Genomic DNA, 25,974 nt, shown 5'->3' with positions numbered 1-25,974 from the left:
GGCCAGGAGATGCCGGTGCTTGCCAAGCAAGGCTCAGGGAAGGAAGGGGTGCGGCACGGGCTGGGACAGAGCCAAAGACTGCTCTCCTTTAACCAGGTAACGGCGCGAGTCAAGCCTTCCTTTCTTTTCTCTCAGCTGACTTGGCCATTCTCCCTCTCTGGCAGGTCACTCGGTCACAATCGGAGGGTGGCTACCGGCAGCGGGGACACAGAAGTCCTGCTCCTCAGACCTGCTGCACACAGACAGGGCTGTTTCTACTACCCCTCCGTCCTCTGAGCAGCTACGGGGCATGTCTTCCCAGGAAAATCCCTAAAGTCACACCCATCTAGGAAGATGAGCTTCTCCTTGACACGAGGCCAGGTGACAGGGCAGCTCGGAGGACCGTGCAGCCAGTGGGGCCGGCAGACTCACTGTGGAAACAGCCTGGGGGAGCAGGGGCGGCACCCTATTTAGCCCCTGCACAAGCCGGACTGTAGAGTGACGGCCAACCCAAAGAGTCCTCGAGGGGAGGGGCGCCTGGGCGGCTCAGCCGGTCGAGGGTCCGACTTCAGCTCAGGTCGCGATCTCACGGTTCATGAGTTCGAGCCCCGCATCGGGCTCTGAACTGGCGGTGCGGAGCCTGCTTGGGATTCTCTCTCTCTCTTTCTCTCTCTGCCCCTTCCCCACTTGCACTCACTCACACTCCTCTCTCTCTCTCTCTCTCTCTCAAAATAAATAAATAAATAAAGAGTTCTCGAGGGGAAGGGACGGAGGCAATTCAACCTGACAAATGTGCGTTTAATGTTCACCACGGACCAGATGGTACGATGCCACGGTGAAAACACAGAATCCTTAGGGTCCGAAGTGGCAGAAAGAAAGACACGACCGTGGACAACTATAACTCGAGGGAAAATGCGATTCAGTGAGACACCATGGACAGAGTCCTACGAGGCGCGCAGAGCACAGATTAGTTCCAGTTTGGGAGACCAGAAAGGACTCCAGGGAAGAGCCGGCCCTTGTAAAAGGCGGGCAAGACTTCCACAGGGAAAGGACATCCCGAGTCTGAGGCAGTTTGCACTTGGGTACAAGGGCGGGCAGAAAAAAATTACAGCCCGGACTTGAGGGCCTGAGGGAACGGATCACAAAGCACAGACGGTCGCAGGCCTTGAACGCACAGGAGAGATATGAAGGAAAGCCTCCCTGCTCCCACAAGGGCAAGGGCGGCTCAGAGGGTCACCGTGAACCAGAGGAAGAGGGACCCAGCTCCTCGGGCGCCAGCCAGTCCCCGAAATCAACAACCCAAAGGAATCCGTTCAAGCACACGCCCCCTAATTGGCTGCATCTGACCCAGATCAATCTTCTGTTCAGACTCCTTTTGGTGCTAACAGCTCAGGCACGTCCTAATGCTCTGCATTCGCTTGCACGCTGCTTCTGCTCCTTTCCCTTTGGCTTTTCCCTCCACAATTCCCAAGAACACGCTCTATGTGTTTTTGTTTCCTCCACAGCATCTAATGCAAAACTCCGAAGTCTGCAGGAGCCTAATTAAATCTAACCAGAGAGGCTAGTAAACGTTTTGAAACCAAAAACTACCATAAGCAAATGCAATGTTGTAACAACAGTCATGATCCTAAGAGGACCATCATGATTTCTGGCACAAAGGCGTTCCCTAGAAGTAACAGAGCCCATCTTCCTGCTCCGAAACCATCTTGGTTCCTAAGGTAGGGAGTGTTCTCGGTTTAAAAAGATTTCTGGGGCACCTGGGTGGCTTGGTTGGTTAAGCATCCGACTCCTGGTTTTGGCTCAGGTCATGATCTTGTGGTTTCGCGAGTTGGAGCCCTGCATCGGGCTCTGTGCTGACAGCACTGAGCCTGCTTGGGATTCTCCCTCTCCCTCTCTCTCTCTCTCTCTCTCTCTCTCTCTCTCTCTCTGCCCCTCCCCTGTTCACGCTAGCTCTGTCTCTCTCAAACATAAACTTTCAAAAACTAAAATATAATATAAAAATAAATAAAAAGACTCCTCTAGAAATCTACTCCATGGCTTCGACAGGTGTCACATTTAAAAAATCTAAACATTTAGATTATCTAAAATTAGATTATCTAAGCTTATTAGATCATTATCTAAAAATTAGCTTATTATCGTTCCTGATAACGGCTAAATGCGGCATCCCCCAAACAGGGATGCCTGGCTGGTGCAGGTGGGGGAGCACGCAACTCTTGATCTCAGGGCCGTGAGTTCGAGCCCCACGTGGGGCACGGGGTTTACTCTAAACAAACAATCCAACAAAAGGTGTCAGGAGCGCTCAGCGTGCGCCAGGCACTGAGTTGCAAACGTGTGCCTGCCTTACCAAATTCCATCCTTGTGGTACGCACGGCAAGTCAGGGCTTTAGCTATTCGTGTCATCTCCTTCACTGACGAGGACACTGAAGCGCAGAGAAGTTCACTGGCCAAGGTGACCCAGGAGGCAGCATCTACCTCGGTGTCTGGCTGGTTCAGAGCCCGTCCCTGAACAGTCCATCCACCAAGCCTTCCCTCTCCTGCTCCAACAGAGGCAGCATTTCCTGCATTTCATGCCGAGGTCGCACACTGTTCCCCGGGGCTCATTCCTGCGCCTCCTCTCTGACTCCGCTCCTCAAGCTTTCGCGGGCAGCTCCCTTCCCCCGCCCCGTGGCAACGCTGAATCATGCCACGCCTGCACGCCCCACACCTGACCACCCCATCCTCGACTCCCCTCCTCTGGCACGATCAGGCATGTGGTGACCTTTCATCTACGGCCTCACCCTGACCGCTGCCCTCCTCGGCATCTCCCCTCTAACGCGCCGAGGTATTTCGCCGGGTCCAAAACCGAGCCCTCCCACACCTTCCGGCCACGTCCCCAGCTCTGTGCGTGCGACCCCGGCCCCCGGCCCGAGTTCTCACCATTACGGGTGGCACTCCACTGCCTTCCCTCGGCCCCCACTCCCAATCAGCCACCCAGCCGGCCACGTTTTCCTTTTTACACTCTCCGCTCTCCTTTTTTTTTTTAGCCCCGGTGCTGCCAAGCGTGGCCCACTTCCTACTGGTGGAGCCCACGAGCAAACCGGTGCCGGGCACTGGGTTTTGGTCCTTCTCATGCCTTCTAGGGCTTGGCAGGGTGCGAAACGCTCAGCAGGTGATTCGAGGTCTGGCTGAGCAACTGGGCAACTTCATGCCTGTATTACCACGACGGTTCCCTTCCCGGCCCCTCTCGAATCTTTCCCCTTCTAATGCATCCCGCATATTGCCAGGACACACATTTCCCTATAAGACACTATTTACAGCAAGCCCCCTTACTCAGACCCTGCTATGGCTCCCTACTGTCCTCAAGGCCAAAGGCCAACACGACCATCTTCAGATGAGCACCTGCCCGATACCCCAAAGCACCGCGGTGCAAACGCTCCACCCCTGAGAAGTGAATCTCCCCACGGCCTGCACAGAAACCACATACGCCGGCCCCTTGAAGTCTCGGCCCATGGCCTGTTCCCCCTCTTCGACTCCCGCCAACTCCACGTAGCTACTGGAATCATGCCTGTCCTTGAAGCTCCATTTCCAACCCCAAGTACCCCGTGAGGCCTTTACTTCCCTGATCCAACCTCGCTGAATCCCCAGCCCCACACACACCCGTGGGTTCCAGCCAGCACTCGGGCACGTGTGGCTTCACGTGCTTACATAACCGTGCTGCGTGTGCACGTGACAGGAAGTACAGCACATCCTACTCTGCCTTTGGTCCCCAGCCTGCCTGGCTGTCAAGTCGCCCGAGGCCAGCCCCACAGATCTGCCAGAAGAGCCGACCTGACCTACCAAGTGCTTCCTGGGCGATGTGATTTCAGGAGTGTCCTCACACATCCCCACCTTCCCCACCCTGTCGGCAGTCACTGAATATTCAGCTCTTGGCTTACAACTATGTTTCTTCGTGGAGTGCCTGGGTGATTCAGGCAGTGAAGCATCCGGATCTTGGTTTGGGCTCAGGTCGTGATCTCACGGTTCGTGAGTTCGAGCCCCGTGTCGGACTCCACGCTGATGCGCACAGAGCCTGCTTGGGATTCATTCTCTCTCTCTCTCTCTGTCCTCTCTCTCTCAAAATAAACTTTTTGAAAAATGTATTAAAACAAACACCTATGGGGGCGCCTGGGTGGCTCAGTCGGGTAAGCGGCCGACTTCAGCTCAGGTCATGATCTTGCGGTCTGTGAGTTCGAGCCCCGCGTCGGGCTCTGTGCTGACAGCTCAGAGCCTGGAGCCTGTTTCAGGTTCTGTGTCTCCCTCCCTCTGACCCTCCCCCGCTCATGCTCTGTCTCTCTGTCTCAAAAATAAATAAACGTTAAAAAAAAAAAATTAAAAAAAAACAAAACACCTATGTTTCCTCTTTAAAATACAAAGAGTCTAGAAACATAAACTACAGAAGGGGCGCCTGGGTGACTCCGTCGGATAAGCACCTGACTCTTGATTTTGGCCCAGGTCACAATCTGACGGTTTGTGAGTTCAAGGCCTGCATCAGGCTCCTTGCAGACAGTGCGGAGTCTGCTTGGGATTCTCTCTCTCCCTCTCTCTCTGTGCCTCCTCTGCTCTCTCTCGCTCGCTCTCTCACTTTAAACTTAAAAAAAAAAAAAAAAAGCTACAGAATTCACCTCCATGTTAGCACAAGTGATTCTCTCCAGTTCTGAGGGGAGGAACCAAGAGCACAAAGACAGGACGAAGGGCACACAGGAGCCAATGAAGGAACATAACTCCGGAAGGGAAAGAGAGAGGACCAGCTCTCGAGGCCGGGAAGCCTGGCTGCACACTCGGGGGCCTTTTGTAAGGAGCCCCAGGCGTATGCAGACACTGCGTGGCTGACCTCAGGGGCACTGTGAGGCCAGCAGCACTGGCGGGTGGCCAGGGCTGTGCACTGCTTCAGGGAGGCACCACACAAGGCTGAGAAGAAGGAAGTGGGGCTGTTGGCAGGTACGAAAATAGACCCAGACACTCACATGACCCCCCGAGCCATTCCATCTCCATCGTGAAGCAAAACCACTGGACCGCAGCTGCTCGCCTACCCAGCACCTCCTTTCCCCTTGCACAGGTACACAGCCCCTCGGGCTTCCACGTGGCCCTTGTGTGACATCCTCGCCTTTCCAGGCAGCTGCTGATGGTCATTTCAGCCATTTCAAACCATACTCCTTGACAGCCCCCCTAACATCTTCACACAGGGGACGTGCCTGGGCCCCGCACCCAGGACTTAACAGTAAGGCACCCAGCCTGCATGATTTTTCTCAGGAAGTGGTGGGTCTGGTGGGGCAATCTGCCTTCCAAGGGACAAAGGCAAAAGTAACAGAAGTAACGGGCACAACGAGAGTCACGGTTTCCTTCCTGAGAAGTCTGGGGAGGGGGGACCACCTTCTTTGGGGAACTAGAAACTCAGCAGAGAAGGCTGTGTCTCCAACCCACTCAGTCTGCTCCAGGCTCGGCCTCCACCTGTCACCAGGTTCTCCAAGAAGGCGGTTCCTCTTCTGTTTCCCCACCGACTGCAAAGCACGTCCCTCTCTCCCACGAGAAACCCAAGATGTACCACCTTCCAGGGAGGGCATGCCCCGCGGGCATGCCCCATCCCCCTGGCACCTCAAACTCCCTGACAACCACCCCTGGAGTTCTCTTCCCGCTCGCCCCAGTGCCCTGGCCCCTGCCCTGCTCCTTCTTCAGACCTGTTGCTTCAAAAGCCCCTCTCCCCCCTGCACCAAACCATCTTCGCGAGCCCAGAACATCATCCTTCCTGTCTTCTGACTACTGAGACGTGCATGCGGGCCCGGCAGCCGCTCGCCACAACCCATGACAAGCAGGAAGGAAGTCAGAACCTGCTTGCAGACCTCTGTGCCCTTGCAGTGAGAGGTGAGGAGGGGGCAGAGAGAGCTGAAAAGGAAGATTCCAGAGGGACAACAGGGTGGTTCCAAGGCCACAACTGCAGGGAGAGTTAGCTCTGGGGCGATGTGTAAAAAGTCATGGTAACAGGCACAGCCTGACAAAGTGAGTAATCTGAGAGTTATTTGATTCCGAGAGGCAAGGGGGGGCATACGGATCTCTCCGTGGGAGATGTGGCACAGCCAGCAAGCTGGACCCTGGGGCAGGGTTCCTCACCTCACGGAAGTCAAGCCCTGGGGGCAGCGGGGCCCATCCAACTGTGGGAGCCCCGAATACCAGGGCTGCCTGGCCAAGTGCAGTGCAAAGGGCCGGCAATCTTGTCTACAGAGCCAATTCCCTCCAGCACCCCTTCCTTGTTTCTCATCGCGGAGGAAGTTAGGGAAGAGGTGAGTTTGTTCCTAACTGCTGCTTTTCTTCAAGATCAGGCAGGACTGATAGGAACCACGACGTACCAGTAATAATTATTTTAGTTTAAAAAAAAAAAAATAGGGGTGCCTGGGTGGCTCAGTCGGTTGAGTGTCCAACTTCGGCTCAGGTCATGATCTCGCGGTCTGTGAGTTCGAGCCCCGCGTCGGGCTCTGTGCTGACAGCTCGGAGCCTGGAGCCTATTTCAGATTCTGTGTCTCCCTCTCTCTGACCCTCCCCTGTTCATGCTCTGTCTCTGTCTCAAAAATAAATAAACGTTAAAAAAAAAAAATTTTTTTTTTAATGTTTTTAGGGGCGCCTGAGTAGCCCCGCAGGTTAAGCGTCTGACTTTGGCTCAGGTCATGATCTCGCAGTTCATGAGTTCGAACCCCGCGTCAGAAAGCTCAGAGACTACTTCAGACTCTGGCTCCCTCTTTCTCTGCGCCTCCCCACCCCCTCTAAAAAATAAATAAACATTAAAAAAATTTTTTTTTCATTGTTTCTATACCCATTAGTAAACAGCTGCTTCCTTGAAACCCAGGAGTGGTCCCTCCTAAGGATCTAAGGACCCTTCCCCAGGACCTGTCCACAATCCAGCAACTAAAAGGTTAATGCCTGGCCCAGCAGCATGGCCTTCAGGACCCAGCTCCCTCCAGACTGGGTCTGTTCTGATTGGTCAGTGCCATACCACTGGCCAAATATTTTGAATACAGGCAATGGGAGAAGCCAGCGCTAGGGGGTGGGCAGGGAGGAGGTGTAACCTGGCCGAGATGCCTGTGAATCTTGTTCCTTTCTGGATGCACAAAAAAGTTCGGCTCAGGTCATGATCTCACGGTCCGTGGGTTCGAGCCCCGCATCGGGCTGTGTGCTGACAGCTCAGAGCCTGGAGCCTGCTTCGGATTCTGTGTCTCCCTCTCTCTCTGCCCCTCCCCTGTTTATGCTCTGTCTCTCTCTGTCTCAAAAATAAATAAAACATTAAAAAAAAAATTAAAAAAAAAAAAGCAGCAGCTATGCTTACCTCAGAGGTTTCTGAGCATCCTTAGAAGCAGTGGTCTTAACTCTGGAAGTGAGCTAGGACTCACCAGGGTGGGGAAGAAAGCAATCAAATACAAGTCTCTGAGCTAAAGCTCCCTAACCTTGCAGGCTGATTCCTGTCCTCCCCACTTCTGCAGCCGCCTCTCTGGGACCCGGGACAATCTCAAATCAATGCTCCCTCCAAATCTAATTGCCTGGGGTTCTGCTGCAGAAACAAAGCCCCAGGCCAGCCAGCTGGGAAAACAAATCAGGAGGCACAGCAGGTCTGCAGCCTTGGTTTTCTTTCCTCCACTGGTGCAGGTTTGGGGGGAGGGAGGGGCGCGCATGGGTAACGCGTTTGCCACCTGTGAGTAGGGCAGCTCATGAGCTGGCACATTTTCTGCGCATTAGCCCGACAGGTTTGTCTAGAAATCCCGCCTGGCAGGCACCTGGCCCGCCTGATTATGCACAGTTCCGCCCTGACAACCGTGTTCTCCCAAGGTTGGCAGAAAAACAGTCACTGCCAAGGTGCAAACAGATGACAAGGAAGTGCTTCTGCCAGCCCCCCTTTAGCAGAGCAGTCATCCCGGAAGGAATCAAGCCCCAGAAAGTCACGACGGGTGGGACAGCGCTTCCTTACACGCTTGTTGTCCGCGGGGCTGTGGTAGAACTGTGCGATCACGGCTTCGCTGCTGTTTCCCACACCGAAGTTCAACTTCTCGGAAATTTTCTTGAATGATTTTCCATAGTCATAAGACACGTACACCTGGATTAGGGAGGAGGAGAGGGCAAAGAAGACAGAGCTGGTGAGAAACGCCGCAGAAAAGACCCCACCTGTGAACATCCCGCCCTGGATCCCAAGTGTGGGTGAGAGGCCCCCGGTGTCACGAAACGACAGAAGCCAAGGGATGACACACACAGGAGAAGCGGGGCACCTCTCCGTCCAGTCACGTGGTGGGGGGCGGACGGCAGGGCAATGCCTGCTACACAGGCTCCTTTCTGCGGCCAAGACACGACCCCCCTGCAGGGGGAGACCCACGGATGGCGACGAGGCTGACCTCCTCCCCACGGCCGGGTTAAGTGTTTAACAAATTACATCCAGCGGCAGATAGAATGTGGTTGTCTGGGGAGGGGAGGGGAGGGACTGGGAACTTGTTTTGCCATCTGTCGAAATGTCCCCAAAAGGTAATCTAATCCTTCAATCCTCTGCTGGGAAGTTCTGTTCCTACAGCACCGAGGAGGATGAAAGAAAAAAAGGAAAAATAAAACAAAACAAAACAAAACAAAAAAAAACAACGCCTCCCGGGCCTCCGCAGAGTAGCCCCAGAGATGAGAAAGAAAGCGCTGAGTGATTAAACATGCAGGGAGGTTAAATGCATAGGCACCAGATCCCTGGCCCAGTTGGCCTACGATGGCTAATGCTACATACAGCTCGGGAGAACAGCCACAGGAGCCGTGCCCGTGCCAGTGGTATTTTCTTCTCTCCTGCTTCCGGGTCTCTGGCTACCCAGTAACCACAGTAATAAAACAGAAGAAGAACTGTCGTTCGCCGTGTGCTTACGAGGTGCCGGATCCTGTCCCGTGAAAGATCTCAGGGAGCTCTTACCACAGCCCTGCGTGGCAAACGCAATGATTAAAATCACTTTACAGATAAGGCATGGGGGGAGGGGGGGGGGGGGCTTACGTGATTAGTCACTTGCCAAAGCCACAGAGATAGTAAGCAGCAGCATGGAATTGTGATCCAGGCTGCTTGCCTCCAAAGCCAGAAATCCCAAAGCCACTACACCTGGGGTAATAGATGGCGGAAGAGAAGCCGGCAGGTATTTGGCACCTAGACTTGCTACCTATGCAACGTGAAATTAACATAATCAGAGGATTCAAAACAAGGCCGGCTGATGAATCCAATATTAAGAATGCTTAGTGAGCATTGGGGTAAGCGCTGAAGAAAAATGACAGGTGCATCCCAACAAGAACAGGAAGGACTGGACTAATCCCACAAAGGGTATTGCCACCAGGCCCATTGATGCAACAGCAAACACGGTTTAAGGATCTGACGGGAGGCAAGGACTGTGCTAAGCACGAGATATACAGAGACAGGCCCTTTACACACGATGAAAGCATACAAATATTTGCAAACAATAACTCATGGAAACAATGAACTACACAAGGCAGGTACAAAGGAACGGAGAGTAGGGGCGTCTGGGTGGCGCAGTCGGTTAAGCGTCCGACTTCAGCCAGGTCACGATCTCGCGGTCTGGGAGTTCGAGCCCCGTGTCAGGCTCCGGGCTGATGGCTCGGAGCCTGGAGCCTGTTTCCGATTCTGTGTCTCCCTCTCTCTCTGCCCCTCCCCCGTTCATGCTCTGTCTCTGTCTGTCCCAAAAATAAATAAAAAACGTTGAAAAAAAAATTCAAAGGAACGGAGAGTATATACAGGGCGTTAATATTTATTAGATGTCAAGGTTAGAAGAGCATAGATAGAGCCTGTGCCCATATCTGGGCCACCGTGGAAGAAACCCTATTACGAACACTCATGTTTACACATGTGTGCTCCCAACTACCAAGCACCACAGTAAGGGGCCACCATAAAAATGGCTTCAGAAATGCAGCAGGTTGAGAACTTCGCAGACAATTTGAGTGGGTAAAAAAATAAAGTAGTTCTTTCTCACTTCCGTTCTCCTGACCCACAATGGACACTGAGACTCCCCGTTAGGTTCCCATGTCACATGTAATAAACTAATGGCTTCTCAAAAAGGGAACTCAACCCCCTCCAGCTCCAACATCCCAAAAATGGATAATCCCCTATGTGTTACCTCCTCAGAAGCACACGTGATGATAAGTCATATTAGGGTAGCATTTTTCAGTATATGATATTCTTCGATATAAATTCTCGCTCAACTTTAAAAATTCTGTGGGTCAGCCTCACCTTTGCCTCCCTCGGCATACCCGAAACATCACAGGTACTCGGTAAAGATTTCTCGCATTAGTATCATTATAGACCACAGAGCGAAGTAAATGAATGGATCCCATAAATGAATAAAAAAAGAATGACAGCAATGAGTCAGTGAGTGAATGAAGAATTATTTCCATTTAAGAGATCACAAAAACTAAGACTCAGAGAAGTTCACGACCAGCCCAAGGTCATACAGCTAGTAAGTGACAAAACTTAACGGGTTCCTCCAGTCCCGGTTCCAGTGGTCTTTCCACTCTTGCAAGTTACTCTTCTAAGAGAACGTTCTCTTCTACGTACTTACGTTGCTCTGTTACAGAGGAAGATCATACGCTGAATCTCCAGGCCGGGCAGTAGAAGTGCAGGAGAAGGGATAAAACACCAACTTTAACAAAATACGGGTCCTTTCTGGGATTCTCAGCCCCATTTCATACTCAGAGGTACAACAGCCCTCACTACCAAAAAGCTCTTCCTTAATACACACCTGCAAACAAACCCCATCTCTTTAGGACTTATACTCCTGAGAAGTGAAGACTAAGTATGTGAGGGTCCCTCCTACACCTCCAGGCTCTTGTAAAGGACTCATCAACCTTTCTTCCTTTCTCCAGGTTGAACAATCCCAACACGATCTTTTTATCCTTTTATCCTGTCCTTAGAATTCTTTTTTTTTTTAATATTTAATGTTAGTTTATTTTTGAGAGACAGAGTGAGAGCAGGGAAGGGACAGAAAGAGAGGGAGACACAGAATCCGAAGCAGGCTCCAGGCTCTGAGCTGTCGGCACAGAGCCTGACGCGGGCCTTGAACTCACAGACCGTGAGATCATGACCTGAGCCGAAGTCGGACGCTTAACCGACTGAGCCACCCAGGAGCCCCGATCCTGTCCTCATAATTCTTATTTCTATTGGATTAACCTAGACACTAAGCTCCATAGGGCAAAGCCCAGGCTGAGGGCTGTGCACAGCTATCCACCCTCCTCCACCCAGGAAGCCCAGAAAAGGCCTCTGCCAGCACACAGATAACGCCAAGAAGGCTGACGGCCTCATGATCTCCGCACTGCACCCCCACCGGTACATTCTGGTTCAGTCTTGCCCCCAGGTGGTACCAGGCTGCTGACTCACTGCCCACTATGATCTCCAGGCGAATCCGGGCAAACACCCTGTGCCCACTCATCTTGTGCATCTACAGCATGGTCTTTCTCCAAGCTCAGGTTTCTGCACTGATTGGTCCCCTCTGACTTCTCTAAGGCACCACTCCCTAAGGAACAGAATACAACGTGGGGCGCCTGGGTGGCTCAGTCGGTTAAGCATCGAACTTCAGCCCAGGTCGTGATCTCACAGTTCGTGAGTTCAAGCCCCCCTGTGAGCGCACAGCCTGCTTGGGATTCTCTCTCTCTGCCCCTCCCCAACTTGCGCACACTCTCTATCTCTCTCTCTCAAAAATAAACACACATTAAAAAAAAAATTTCCGGGGCGCCTGGGTGGCGCAGTCGGTTAAGCGTCCGACTTCAGCCAGGTCACTATCTCGCGGTCCGTGAGTTCGAGCCCCGCGTCAGGCTCTGGGCTGATGGCTCAGAGCCTGGAGCCTGTTTCCGATTCTGTGTCTCCCTCTCTCTCTGCCCCTCCCCCGTTCATGCTCTGTCTCTCTCTGTCCCAAAAATAAATAAACGTTGAAAAAAAAATTTAAATAAATAAATAAATAAATAAATAAATAAAAATAAAAAAAAAATTTCCTTTTGAAAAGAAAATACTCCTGGCTGCTGATTCACAGACCACACTTTGAGGAGCAAGGTTTTGCAAGCACTCTCTCACTGACAGATGAGAAGACCAAAAGAAGGTTAATGACTCGGCTCGAGGTCAGACTGCTCATGAACGGCAGAGCCAGGATCCAAACCCAGGCAGGCTGATTACAGAGCCAGAGCTCAGCCACACGCCAGCTCCACGGGCTACCAAGTTCTGCCCTGTGACCGAGCTAGCAAGTACTGGCCCCGCTCCTCGGACAACGCTGGGGGACACCGATCATGTCGCACCACTCTGGGCACAAGGGCAGCAAGTCCTACCATTGCTAAAACCTTAGCTGGTGGATTCTGATCTTCCCTCGGACACTATCTCTGGAGAGCTCTTTGGCCAATGACGTTGCACCGAGTGCGTCGTAAACTATGTCAGGACGGGGCAGAAACAAAGAGGTGGGAAGGACGAACCGAAACAACACCTAAACACCGAGTGTTTCCTTTCGTCGACCGGACTTATCAGAGAAAAGGACGGCATTCAGCTGTCACTCCTCATGCAACTTGCTACAAGTTCATCAGGACAGTTTTTTGTTTTGTCTTGTTTTTTTTTAATCTGTTTAAAAGCAAACCTTCCGGGATTTCAGATCCAGCCCTTTTTTCATATACTGAATATGTATGACTTGGCCGTCCTCCGACACACCCACCCAGTCCCTCACTTGGGCAGGCTCTCTCCCTTCTGCCCTGCTGACGGGGCCTTATGAGCCGTGTTCCCAGTCTTCTTTGAAGAAAGTCTGGATCATTCCTATCCCGGCACCACCGACTCCAGCCTCTGAGTCATTATTTCTGCATTCACTTTTCACATCAGAACATCTCACTGCCAGCTGCCAAGGCTTCAACGTAGCCTGTATACAGACGGGGGAAATCTCTACCACTCCTATTTATGACCTCCAAGCATTGCGTTTCCTTTCCATTGAATCTTATCACGTATTTCATTACAGAATAGCTTATCACTTGGACTGTTCAATGGCTTCTTGGGAAGATACACCCAAATATTTAGCGTGAGAACCCGGGTTTGGGCAGAGCAGCAATTCGTGGGGTGACCGGCCATCCCGGTCCACCTCGGACTGAGGAGGCTCCCAGGATGTGGGACTTTGGGGGCCGAAGCACAGACAAGTTGGCCATGCCAGAAACACGACACTCTCACACAGACAGCGCGTGATCGGGCCTCCTTAGCCGCCGCTCTCCTCCCACAGACATGCAGAGCGACCTCATGCAGGCCACTTAATGTCTCCAGGCTCCTGTCTGTCCAGCAAGGCCATAAACCAATGGTTAAGGGCTTTTACCTATCTTACAAAAATAACAATAATAATAATAATCTAGATAAAGAATGTTTTTAATGTGTAAAAAACCCTAAGGAGGACTTCTCAACACAGTAGGGCAGAGAGCTGTTTCCTGTGAGATACATACATCCGCAGGTGCCTGTGGGCCTCACGGGACCGACGGCATCCATACGCTGCCATCTGTGTTTGCAAACCCTGATCACACTTACAAAGGGGCCGAAGCCCCCGCCCCCAAGTAAGTCCAGCTGTCCTCCAGAGCACTACACCCAACCTGGCTGTCAATACAGTGGTTCCCCACCCACCCCTGCCCAGCAGCCACCCTGGGCAAAGCGATGCATCACAGCCCTTCTGTTGCCCTCCCTGTCCATGGCTGCCTCGCTTGCACCCACTAGGAAACAGCCCCCAGTGCTTCCTCCAGTCACCCACCTCGGAGCTCATGTGACCCAGACAGCGGATACCCAGAGAGGGACCTCACTGAGACCAAATCTATACTCAAGAATTACAAGTGTATCCTTCAGGCCGATGGGACAGTACCAGCAAATTCAGCAGGAGGTTTCCTCTGGCCAAGGGGGCACAGGAAACAAAGCTCCACACTGTGTTTCTTTGTCCACAGATTTACCCTGTGGTGACATCGGTCCCTGACCCAAGGCAGGGGCTGTTCCTCTTCCAGCACGGGGAAGTCTAGAGCGGGGGCCGCACTGCTGGGACTCAAGGACGAGCTCTGGCCCTCACATACATTGTGCTTGACCCGCCCAAGTTATTTGTGAAAACCACACATGAGCTGCCAACTTGTAAGACTCAGCAGTTTTCACAGAAAAAGCCCGATCTCTGAGCTTCTCTCGGAGATCAGATCTGGCGACGCCGGGCCCTCTACGGCAACCAGAGCTGGGGCCGATGACAGCAGGCCCCTCCAAAGCACGCAAATCCCTTCTACTTCCTCATGTCTCTAGGACACGGAGACCAAGGATCAATCACCATGTTCAAATTAACATACAGGGGAATGCTTCTTGAACCTGTATCTCTACCGAAGCGGGAAAACGACCCACAGGGCACCAGGAGGCCACACACGTCAAGAAAAACGGGAGAGATCGTTTTTCTCAGGGGACATAAGAGTGTTGTAAATGTGGAGGCCACCCACCTGGTCTCTCGTGGGCCTTTGGGTCTGTGACCCCTGGTCTCACACATCCAAAGCACCTGGACGATTAAACGCTACCGAAAGCCAACCGTGGAAAGAATCGGAATCCACACCGCTCACCCAACCGTAAGGGGTTCCCTCGGGCTCCGCGGCAGACGCGCAGCCCCGCCCGGAATGCACTTCTGGCATTTCGTGGAGCAGACGCAACGAGCCAGATCATACCCTATCACTTCACAAAAGTAATCACACATCCCGTGGATCTCATTGCAAAACTGACCGCGCCGCCCTCTGTTCGACCAACAAGGGGGTATTTAGTACCTTCTAGAGTCTCTCCCCTGTTGTAAAACGTATCCCCATCCCTTCTCTAATTACCCGCTGTTTTTTCTGGCAGGATAACCCCACCAGATTCCAAAAGGGTGTGCTGGCGGCACAGGAGTGTGCAGAACACCACCAATACTTACGTCACTGCTCCTGGGCCTCGCCAGTGCCAGGCTGTCCCGGGCTAAGGCCACGATCACGTTGCTTTTCTCTCCGGCCCAGTGCACCACCATCTGATTGTGGGAGTCATTCAGGCTAACCTGAAAGAGATCAAACCAACAAAGGCATTAGGACCCATGAGGAGCAAAGGCCGTAACGTTCTAAAGCAAGACTCCTCCTTTGTCACTCACAAATAGCTAAGGTTCTTAGATCTGGAACACTGGGCCAGGGCGGCCTATTTTTCCACCAATGCAGATGCCACCAGACACAACTTCCCCCAAAAGAAACACGAATTCCTTGCTATTTTAGATATAAATGGATTGCAAAAAAAAAAAAAAAAAAAAAAAAAACAACTTCTTCTCAGGCTCTCTCTGGCATCACCAATGACTTCGCTTATTCTTGTCTTCTGCGTAATCAATCTCTGGTCACTTTCATCCCCAACCCATACACAGGACATGCACCCCCTAAGGCTTAAAGCCAAAACACTGGAACATCTTCCTCATTCAGAAAAAGTGCTAAGGCCAGAAAGACCACAGGCTTTCAACTTTTTTTTTTGAATATTTTATTTATTTTTGAGAGAAAGACAGGAGTGTACGCGGGAGAGGGGCAGAGAGAGAGGGAGACACGGAATCCAAAGCAGGCTCCAGGCGCTGAGCTGTCAGCACGGAGCCCGACGTGGGGCTCGAACCCACAAACTGTGAGATCATGACCTGAGCCGAAGTCGGACGCTTAACCAACTGAGCCACCCGGGCTCCCCGAAAGACCACGTGCTTGCAAACATCTGTGCCACCGGGTGCTCCGGCTGGCTGGCCTAGAGGGGCCACTGCTCACCCTTAGGGCCTAACAAGGAGGAACAAGAGAAAAACACCATGGCACAGTTTTATTTAATTAGTTTGAGAGTGTCCCAGGCGAGAAAATCTTTTCCAGGACTCCCCAGAAATGACCTTTGGATTATTGCCAGCAGTAGTTCCCAGACTCCTGGATTCTGTAAACCAGTAAATGAAAATAAATTAGAAAAGCCAACAGACGATTGGTTGGCCAACTCTGTTTTGCCAGGTAGGGACGTTAACAAAAACAGCAGTCAGAGCCTGACTTGCTGGTCTCTGAACCGGTTTTTTCTGCTTCCTGAGGACACCGCAGACTGTTGCCCAGGCTGCCTTGCAGTGGGGAGTGGCCTGGGACTGACTGAAGGTGGCAGTGCCAACTAGCCCCAGCCCCCTCCCAGCCTTCTGCCTCTTCCCCATCTGCAGGCTCCGTCCGGGACTCCAGAGCCCCAAAGGAGAGTGGAACCACAAGCAGGAAGGAGCCCACGTCCCCGAGGAGAAAGCCCTTCCCTAATCAGTCACACTCATTTTGAACTCCCCACAGTTGGGCAACCCAATGACACCACTGGGACTGCCGGGACTCGTCCGTTATGCAGTTAGCCCTCTTAAGCAACATAACCACCATCTACAATCACTGCCATTTTTTAAAGGAAGGACAGTTTCACACCAAAAACAGAGTAAGGATCTATCTCAGAACAAAGACCAGTTCGTCCGAGAGTCCCGCTTTATGAAAAACCAACTACGTTACTTTTATTTGTCCTACTTCACCAGACACCGATGGATCGTTCAAGGGCTGGCATCTCCCAACCCCCGAGCTAACATTTCACCCCCTCCGTGTGTTGAGCAAACCAAGGATCGTACTAACAAAAATGCCGTGAGCTCGTGGTAATGGTCAGAATCAGGGCAAACCACCGCCCGCCTCCCCGCCACCAGCCCCCAACAGTCAGGAGAATGCATGCTCCCTCTTGCGGAGCAACGTCGTGGGGATGCCTCTTGCTTCTCCAGCCTCAGCTGTCTTGGGCACACGTAGAAGGATCAAGATCCTGGGCTCTGGGTAGTCTCTGCATAGCCCACTTATACACACACCCCACCACCCTCACCTCTCAGGCTGATGAAAAGTCCAAGCCTGAGCTGCGGTGCCCTCTGAGCTGTCTTCCTACCAAGGTTCTGCAGCAGAAAACCCTCCCCTCCCCACACCTCCTTTCTCCTTTCTGTTCCTTACCCCGCCACCGCCCTAGCTTTCCCCACCCCCTCCTTGAGGTGCTCCCAGATGTCACAGGGGAGACAGAAAACAACAGTGCCATAAACCAGGCAGACAAGATGACAAAGAAGCTAATCCTTAACTACTTTGCTTTGGCTCTTGAGCGCCCGCGTCTAATTTGATCTATCGGAAATGAGACCTCTTTCAAGAAAAGACCTTTGATATGTTTTTAGGAAAACATGTCATTCCAAAATGTCCCTTCTCATTCCCAGAGGTAAGTCCAGGCGACCATCAAGCGAGAGGTACAAATAAAAAAGGGAAAGAAGTAAATAATTTAACCCAGAATGCTAGAGGGGAAAAGAGCAGCTAAGATTGGAATCTCCACCAGCAACTCATGCCTTACCTCCAGCCTTCCTGTTCCCCCACCTCTCCCCTTCCAGCTCATGCCTCTGGGAAGAATCTAGAAGCATCTACAGATCAGAAGCCCACTAGCACAGGTGCCCTCGGAATTCAGGCTACAAGCCTTTCCCCTCCAAAAACATTCCCACCCTTAGAACCAGAGGGGAATAAACACAGAACGTATGCAAACATCGATACAATAAAGGATTCGGAACCTACGAGAATCACCCAAGTTCTCAGGGTCTGGGATGAAAGAGCCCACCAATATTTAACTTGGGCAACCTCGGCACAGTCCCCTGTGGCAGGTGACAATCAAATCACACTGGGAATGGGTGACAAAGCCTTCAGTGAGGAGAGCAGGAAAGAGGTCTCAATGCTCCTTGCTGAAGTCATTCTACTCAGAGGACGTAAGATTTATGAGGCCCCCTCCACCAGTCCTAACAGAGGTGAAGGGGTGAGAGCGGCACAAAGGACGAGCATCACAACGTCCAAGGGCTTTCTTACAAAGGAAGTCGAAGGCAAGCCTGGAGAAACACCTTAAAAAAAAAAAAAAAAAAAGACTTGATAAATGAGACACAGTTAATTGGAGCTGGGAAAGCAGCAGGGAGGGGCCGAGGTCTCCCCTCAGAAAGCAGAGAAAAATCGCATGCCAGAAAAATCTCCCCACACAGAAACAGCGTCATCAACAACCAACAGCACTTGGGAGGTGCTTCAGCACCCCCCGCACCCCCGCTAGGCTCACAGACAGCTCTTTCAGGCCCGAGAGGTCACCTGATCAGGGGCTCCCAAACCCAGCTGACAGCCACCCCAGACTCTGGGATTCAGATCCCCTGACTGGGGCCCAGGAATTCATCTTTTTAAAAGACACGCTCCAGGCATCCATAATGCAGCTTCTTTGGGGAGCAATGAATCTAGTCCATTCCCCTCCTAGTACCTGTGACCAAACTCGTGGTAACTAGAAGACTCCCTCTTTGGAGCGCCTGGGCGGCTCAGCCGCTTGAGCGGCTGACTTTGGCTTCAGGTTGTGATCTCACGGTTCCCAAGTTCAAGCCCCGCATCGGGCTCAATGCTATCAGCATAGAGCCTGCTTTGGATCCCCTGTCCCCGTGTCTCTCTCTCTGCCCCTCCCTCGCTCATGCTCACTCGCAGGCACGTGAGCGCTCTCTCTCTCTCTTTCTCAAAAATGTGTAAACATTGAAAAAGAAAAAAAGACTCACTCTTTTTGGGAGGAGGCCGTCTTTGGGTATCTGGAGTAGTTGTTACAATTCTGTGATCCTATATATGGCACAACGTGGATAAACCTCAAAAACAGACTACACTAGTGGAAAGCAGTCAGACACAAAAGGTCACACGTGGCATGAGCCAATTTACATGAAATATGCAGAATGAGTAAATCCATACAGATAGAAAGTAGATTGCTGGTTGCCAGGGGCTGGGGGGAAAGGGAAACAGGAAGTAACCATTTACTAGGTGAGGGGTTTTATTGTCGTTTAGAGCGATGGAAACGGCTTGCAATTAGACAGGAGTGGTGGCCACATAACACTGTCAATGTCCTACACACCACTGAACTACTCACTTTAAAATGGTTGATTTTGGGGTGCCTGGGTGGCTCAGTCGGTTAGCGTCCGACTTCGGCTCAGATCATGATCTCATGGTTCGTGGGTTCGAGCCCCACGTCGGGCTCCGTGCTGACAGCTCAGAGCCTGGAGCCTGTTTCGGATTCTGTGTCTCTCTCTCTCTCTCTCTACCCCTCCCCTGCTCATGCTCTGCCTCTCCCTGTCTCAAAAATAAATAAAAACATGGGGCACCTGGGTGGCTCAGTCAGTTAAGCAACCGGCTTCGGCTCAGGTCATGATCTCACGGTTCCTGAGTTCCAGCCCCGTGTTGGGCTCTGTGCTGGCAGCTCAGAGCCTGGAGCCTGTTTCGGATGCTGTGTCTCCCTCTCTCTCTGACCCTCCCCGTTCATACTCTGTCTCTGTCTCAAAAAATAAACAAACATTATTTTTAAAAAATTAATTAATTAATTAATTAATTAAATAAAAACATTAAAGCATTAAAAAATAAACGCTACAAAAATTAATAATAAAATGGTTAATTTTATGTTATGTGAATTTCACCTCAATAATTTTTTATTTTATTTTTTTAATGCTTTTACCTATTCTTGACAGAGAGAGACAGAGCACGAGCAGGGAAGGAGCAGAAAGAGAGGGAGACACAGAATCCAAAGCAGGCTCCAGGCTCTGAGCTGTCAGCCAGAGCCCGACGATGGGCTTGAACCCACAGACCGCGAGATCATGACCCGAGCCGATGTCGGATGCTTCACCAGCTGAGCTCCCCAGGCACCCCCACCTCAATCATTTTTTTGTTAAGCCTGTATCGGTGACCTGTGAAGAACATCATACTTCCGAAGTGCTGATCTAATACCTAGAACTCCCACTCTTAACTGCTTTTTCGACTCATCTCGTTCTTTCTTTCCTGCTACCAAAATATGCAGTCAGAATGAGTCATAGAAGAGGCAGGCTGAGGAGTGGGTCTCTGGCCAAAGCAATCCTTCAAAGGGCCGTCAGCAGGATCCGCAGAGGCGCGGCATCCCCACAGGCCTCCTGGTCCCTGCTCCCAGGATCCCCAGTCCCCTGCTGGAGAATCAACCTCGAGCTAGCATCCACTTCCAGCTCTCAACAATCCTCAGGACCCCCGCACACCTCGGTGCAAACCACCCCCACGTTGTCTCTCAGCCCCCTCCGCCTGGCCCCTGGGGTGCCCTGGCGTTCGGAAGAGGTTAAATGATTTGCCTCATTATTCAAAGTGAAAAAAGGAATCTGCTACCGCCCCAGCCCCAAGCTCTGGGTTGTTATAAATAGAAAGGAGGACAAATAAATTGCTTGTTGTATGGAGGCCCTGACCGCTCCGGCCTTCCCCTACTGATGAAGGCACTGGGACCTACTAGGTGCCAGGCATTCTTTGAGGCTCGTAAATGGTTTCTTCCCCCATCAAGAGGACACACAGCCCCTCTGGGGGAAATCAGTGTTGCAAGTCTGACCGGTGCGAAGAACCGTCAAAATACGTAGACTCGCTGAAGCTTATTCAGGAGGATGGGGGCTGTTCATGGAACAGGCCCCGTGTCACCTCCTTTCATTTCTTCTGCCATCGCCTCTTTCAAAGTGGTCAAAGCCAAAGATCGGGACGTCCTAGACGGACACGCACAGCCTGTGGTCCTCACCACTCCTACACAGCTTCTTTCCAGCTCGCAGGATGAGGAGGACAAACAAGGCAGTCTGGTTCACTCCTCCGCCTCAGCAGCAACGAAATGCGAAGAAGGATTTTTTAAATTCTACAATGAAGGATAAAGCAAATACCCTGTCCTTCAATTTCGAGGACAGGAGGCTGCTAAATCCCCTGGACTATAGGACAGGCCTGAGGAAACCAAAGACAGACTCCCGAGGCCCAAGAATAACAAGGTTTTGTCAAACCATCCATTTGCATGACCTAAATGCTAGGTGTGCAAATGGCCCCTCCGTGTCCTGAGTGTCCCCTTTCAGGACGGTGTCCTCACTATATTTAGCAAAGCTCATTATCCTCCCTGGGCGCTCCACCTCGGAAGGAGAGCTACGATCTAGTTTAAGAACTCCCTGCAGAGAGCCCCTGCTCAGCTCACACATTTGACTTCTCTGTTGGCTCAAGACGCTTCAGCCACAGCACTCATAAATGACTTTGCTGATAAATTCAGCTGCCCACTTTACAGATGAGCAAACAGAGAATGACTCTGGGTGAAAAAAACGCATTTCATTACCACCTCCTTCACTGGGGTCATGAGCTCGCTTTAGAAAAGAGGTAGGTAGGTCGGTCAGTGGGGGGATATCTTTTGCTTTCCCTCCACCCAAAGGGTAATAATCATATTTTCAAGGACTTACAATACCAGTTCAGAAAGATTGACCTGTATTTCTGACTGATCCTTGGCTAGAAGAATCTATCCACCACTGACCTATCTGTGGCACCCCCTCCTGGTGAACCCCACTTTGTCATTTGGCCAATAGCAGCCCCGCTATTCCAGGAGGGCTCCCTATTAAAAAGAACCTGTGAGGGGCGCCTGGGTGGCTCAGCCCATTGAGCGTCTAACTCTTGATTTCAGCTGAGATCACGACCCCAGGGTCCTTGGATCGAGCCCCGTGTTGGGCTCCACACCGACCATGGAGCCTACTTAAGATTCTCTCCCTCTCTCCCTGCCCCTTCACCTACTCTCTCTAAATAATGAATTAATTAATGAACTCATTAAAATTTCTAAGAAACTGTAAAAAATCTGTCATGAAAATTAGCAGCCCCTAATTTACCAGGTGGTAAGGAAAAGAAGAAAATATCAGGCCAGAAAGAACCTCAGAGAACATCTAAACCAACTTGCACATTTTGCAGATGAGGTTAAGTCCACAGACAGAGTCAGAGGTGCTGTTCCACAGGCCCCCAGAGCAGGGCATTATAGGGAGAGGCTACAGCGAGCCAGCTCAGCAGCCGGCATAGGCTGCTGACCCCCTAAGCCAGGGCTAACCGCAAATGAGGATTCACCTAGGAACCCAAGCCATTTCTAAGAGCTCTTTAGAGGATGGCTCTACAACATGCACTTACCTTGCCCTGCCTCTTTGGTTTGGCAGCTTCACCACAAATCGCCCTCCACCTCGTTCATTCATAAATGTTTACTGAGCACTTACTATACAGCAAACGCCATGCCAGGTGTTAGGAAACAGAGGACTTCTGGGAGTGGGGCATAACCTCAGGTCAGGGAGAGGATGTGAGTGCCCAGAAAGCGTGACTTACAGTGGGGACCACAAAGATGAAGAGAGAGATGTTAGGAGAAACGGGATGGAAGAGAAAGATCCACACCAGGGGGAAGAGCAGAGCAAAAGCCAGGAGCTGGGAGGGACACGGGAACCGTCCCATTTGAAAAGCTGGAAGCAAATGAGTGCAACCAGGAGAGCCAAGGGGAGGGGAGAGTTCTATGAACCTCTAGGTTTTACAGGAGGAAAAGAGAGTTCACAGCAAACAGGCTGTGGATCCCTGGCTGCAAGCGAAGCTTTCGCTGGAGTATTTACAAGAGGCAAATGTGCCACAGTAAACTGGAGACAAGTCAGAGGCTTGGTTTTCAGTCTTGGTCTCTATGATTTTAATAGCGGCAAGACGTTTGGTACGTCGCTATATCTTTTTGAGCCTTCAAATACCCATCTGTGAAATGAGAAGAATTCTTATCTTCCTGATTTTATGGGGCAGTTAGAAGTATCAAGCAGGAAAAAAGGCGGGGGGAGGCATCAAACGAGATGTTACCCGTGAATACGCTTCGTAACCTGCAAAATGCTAAGACGTTATTTCCTCTTGTTGGTATGTTATTTACACCAAAATAAGCCAGTCTTCACAAAATGGCTCTGTATAAAAAAATGAACATCAGCATCACCGAGGCTGGAATCCTGAGGCCTCAAGGGCCAACGATGACATCGTACATAGGACAGTGATGAAAACGCCACACGCCTGAGCCTAGCTCAGAGCTCGCGGCCAGGAAGCCTTCCTCACCGCGATGTGGGGTAACCCAAGCTCCCGTTCCCGAGGCTCCAGTGCAGAGGTGGCACTGATTTCTAGAACCTTCCTTGCCCCAAAGGGACCACATTCAAATCATGCATCAAGCTCTCCCCTTAGCGGTGGCTCCTTTACCACACTGGGGAAGGTGAGAGAGAGGAGAACACATCCCATCCAGGGATGTGATCCAGGGTAATACGAGATGCCCCCTAAGCTCACAGGAGGGCAAGGCGCCTGTGGGAAGCCCCCCAGGCATCTCTCTGCGAGCTCAACGCCCCAGCTCAGAGCCAACCAGCCTTTCACCCCTGTCCGAGCCCAGGGGACTAAATATATACAGATGAGGTAAGGCATAGGTGCACCGTCTCCTGTGACGCAAAGAACTGAGCACAGGTTTCAAACGCTTCCCGTCTCCCCAAAAGCTCCCACGGTGTCACCGGCTGCTCTCCCACCTCCACTCTGTCCCCACGCCCTGCTGTCAGCAGGTTCCTCTGCGGGGATCCTTAGGCAGGCCAGCACTGGCCTTTCTTCCCAGGTCCCCGGGGCAGACCCTCATGGAACTGCCTTGCACACATCCCCTGGGCTAACGAGAAACAGGGTCCTCCACTACCTGGACCACTACCCCATATACAGCTCATCTCAGAGGCACTCACTTGAGTGTCCACAGTGACAGTCTCCAAGCCAGCCTTTCATCCAAGGCTGCCTTGACAATTTTTTTAATGTTTATTTATTTGGGGGGGGGGGGGGACACAATCCGAAACAGGCTCCAGGCCCTGAGCTGTCAGCACAAGCCCGACGACGCAGGGCTCGAACTCACAAACGGTGAGATCATGACCTGAGCCAAAGTCGGACATTTCACCGACTGAGCCACCCAGGCTCCCCGACCCAAGGCTGCTTTGAACCCTGGCCCTCCTGGTTCAATGAGATCATGCCAGCTTTTCCCGATTTCTTCTGGGCACAGAGGTTTCCTAAGAGTTCAAATCCATCACAACACTCCTCAGCTTCCCCCCGCCCCCCCCCCCCTCCGCCGCCGGCAGAGTGAAATGGATCTCACCCCAGTACCAGCTAGAGTCTTAAATTCAGGATCCACTCCTTGGCTCAAACCCACATTTATTTTACGTAAGAATCACCCTAGCCATCTTCCCCCACACTCTGATCCACAGTTATTTGGGGAAGGAAAGTTTCTACTGAACAGGCTAGTCTCTTTTCTAAAACACGGAAGCCACGTTACTTTCTTGATTTAAAAAACCAACAAGGGGGCAGGGGGAGGGGGTTGAATAAATAATAAACAGCACATCGGCCCCCGCGCGGCGCAAAACGCCTATAAGTACATCTTTTTATTGCCCTTGTCTGCCATTCAGATTTGGGACATAATCACATCAGCCTGCCTTTCTGAGAATTCGTAGCTGTGTTTTTAATCTAATTCCGGGGACTGGAGATAAATCATCGTGAAGGGTCCCGATTTTCCGAGCCAAGAGCTTGCAGCGGCAGGAACAGCGATGGCATGCTAAGGTAAGGGGCCGGCCAGGAATGGGGCGGGGGGGGGGCGCGCATGCAGTGATGAAGACCACACGCCCGTGATGTTTGTCTTCGTGCCAGCCTGCAGGGTCGCAGGGATGAAAGACAGACCCAGCTACGCGGAGGTAAATCAATAAGCACACAGGAAGCGGAGGGCAGGGGCGGGGAGGAGACGGCCCCACCGGCGAGGCACGGCTTGCATCTTGCACCGCTCAACAGACACGCATGGTGTGGGCAACACCACCCCGGCAAAGCCCAGTACGAGGGAGCTGGGTGTGCAGGGCCATGTCACAGGTGAAGGCCCAGGGGTCAGCCTTCACGACCCAAGTGGCTAATGCCCAGAGGGGGCCCCTCTCAGAGGAACGCTGCACCCACTGCACGCCCCGTGGCCGCTGATGCGTCCCGACCTGGGGAAGAGAGGCCACTGTCTCCCGACATCCAAGTTGGCAGTCGGCGGCCACCGAATCCTGGCTTTAGACTACAGCCCTCGGCTCTTGCTTTGCTCCCGCCATTTGTGGCGGAAACAAGTGCTGGCCTCTGCTGTCACCATGGCTTCTCTCCTGGGTGAGGCAGAGGTTGCCCAGTACTGCAAAAGGCAGGCCTCCCTCAATCCATTAAAGCTGTGCCTTCTAAGGGGTGCCTGGGTGGCCCGGTCGGTTGAAGGTCCGACTGTGGCTCAGGCCGTGCTCCCGCAGTTCATGGGTTCGAGACCCGCACCGGGCTCTGTGCCGCCAGCTTGGAGCTCAGAGCCTGGAGCCTGCTTCAGGGTCTGTGTCTCCCACTAAATAAACATTAAAAAAAAATTTTTTTTAGGGGCGCCTGGGTGGCGCAGTCGGTTAAGCGTCCGACTTCAACCAGGTCACGATCTCGCGGTCCGTGAGTTCAAGCCCCGCGTCAGGCTCTGGGCTGATGGCTCGGAGCCTGGAGCCTGTTTCCGATTCTGTGTCTCCCTCTCTCTCTGCCCCTCCCCCGTTCATGCTCTGTCTCTCTCTGTCCCAAAAATAAATAAACGTTGAAAAAAAAAATTTTTTTTTTAAATAAAAAAAAAAAATTTTTTTTAAAGCTATGCCTTCTAAAACAGTGGCCAGGGGACACATGTGGCCGTTTCAACCTAAACTTAAATTGACTAAAAGTAAGTGAAAGAAAATAAAATCAGTTCTCAGTCCTACAGGTCCTGTGCCAGTCGACACGCTGGACCACATAGACAGAGAACGTCTCCGTCGCCGCAGGAAGGGCTAGCAAAGAGCGCTGTGTTTGAAGACCTGCCGTGGGGCCAGGAAGACAGGGTCTTCCGGCTCTTGGCTGGCAGCAGTGACATGATCATGGACGTCACCACTGTTGCTAACAATGACCCCGTGGATAACAGAACTTTGTGCTTATTTTTGACTCCCCACCGTGGTCCTGATCGTTATGAAGTCCTATTTCTAGGGGACCCGCCCCAAAATGCACAAAGCATGCCTTGCGTGATAATCGAGACCTCAAGGTCTCACAGTAACGTAAGCGACAATCCAAATCTTGATGCTGATCAGCCACCGACCCTGCCTCCTC

The 25,974-nt window shown here is 51.9% G+C and overlaps 1 protein-coding gene across 1 annotated transcript in view; it reads right to left on the bottom strand.

Moving 5' to 3' along the window:
• The window catches only part of SORL1 (sortilin related receptor 1), a 173,050-nt gene that overhangs the window by 140,327 nt on the left and 6,749 nt on the right, over window positions 1-25,974 (bottom strand). The window contains exons 2-3 of the mRNA XM_047876687.1: window positions 14,916-15,032; window positions 7,946-8,071 (exon numbers count right to left, since the gene is read on the bottom strand). Of these exons, the coding sequence (XP_047732643.1) occupies window positions 7,946-8,071; window positions 14,916-15,032 (243 nt within the window). The remainder of the gene's footprint in view (window positions 1-7,945; window positions 8,072-14,915; window positions 15,033-25,974) is intronic.

Source organism: Prionailurus viverrinus, chromosome D1 (genome assembly GCF_022837055.1).
Source record: "Prionailurus viverrinus isolate Anna chromosome D1, UM_Priviv_1.0, whole genome shotgun sequence".
In the NCBI taxonomy this organism is placed as follows: Eukaryota; Metazoa; Chordata; class Mammalia; order Carnivora; family Felidae; genus Prionailurus; species Prionailurus viverrinus.
This window is presented reverse-complemented; position numbering and strand designations above follow the sequence as displayed.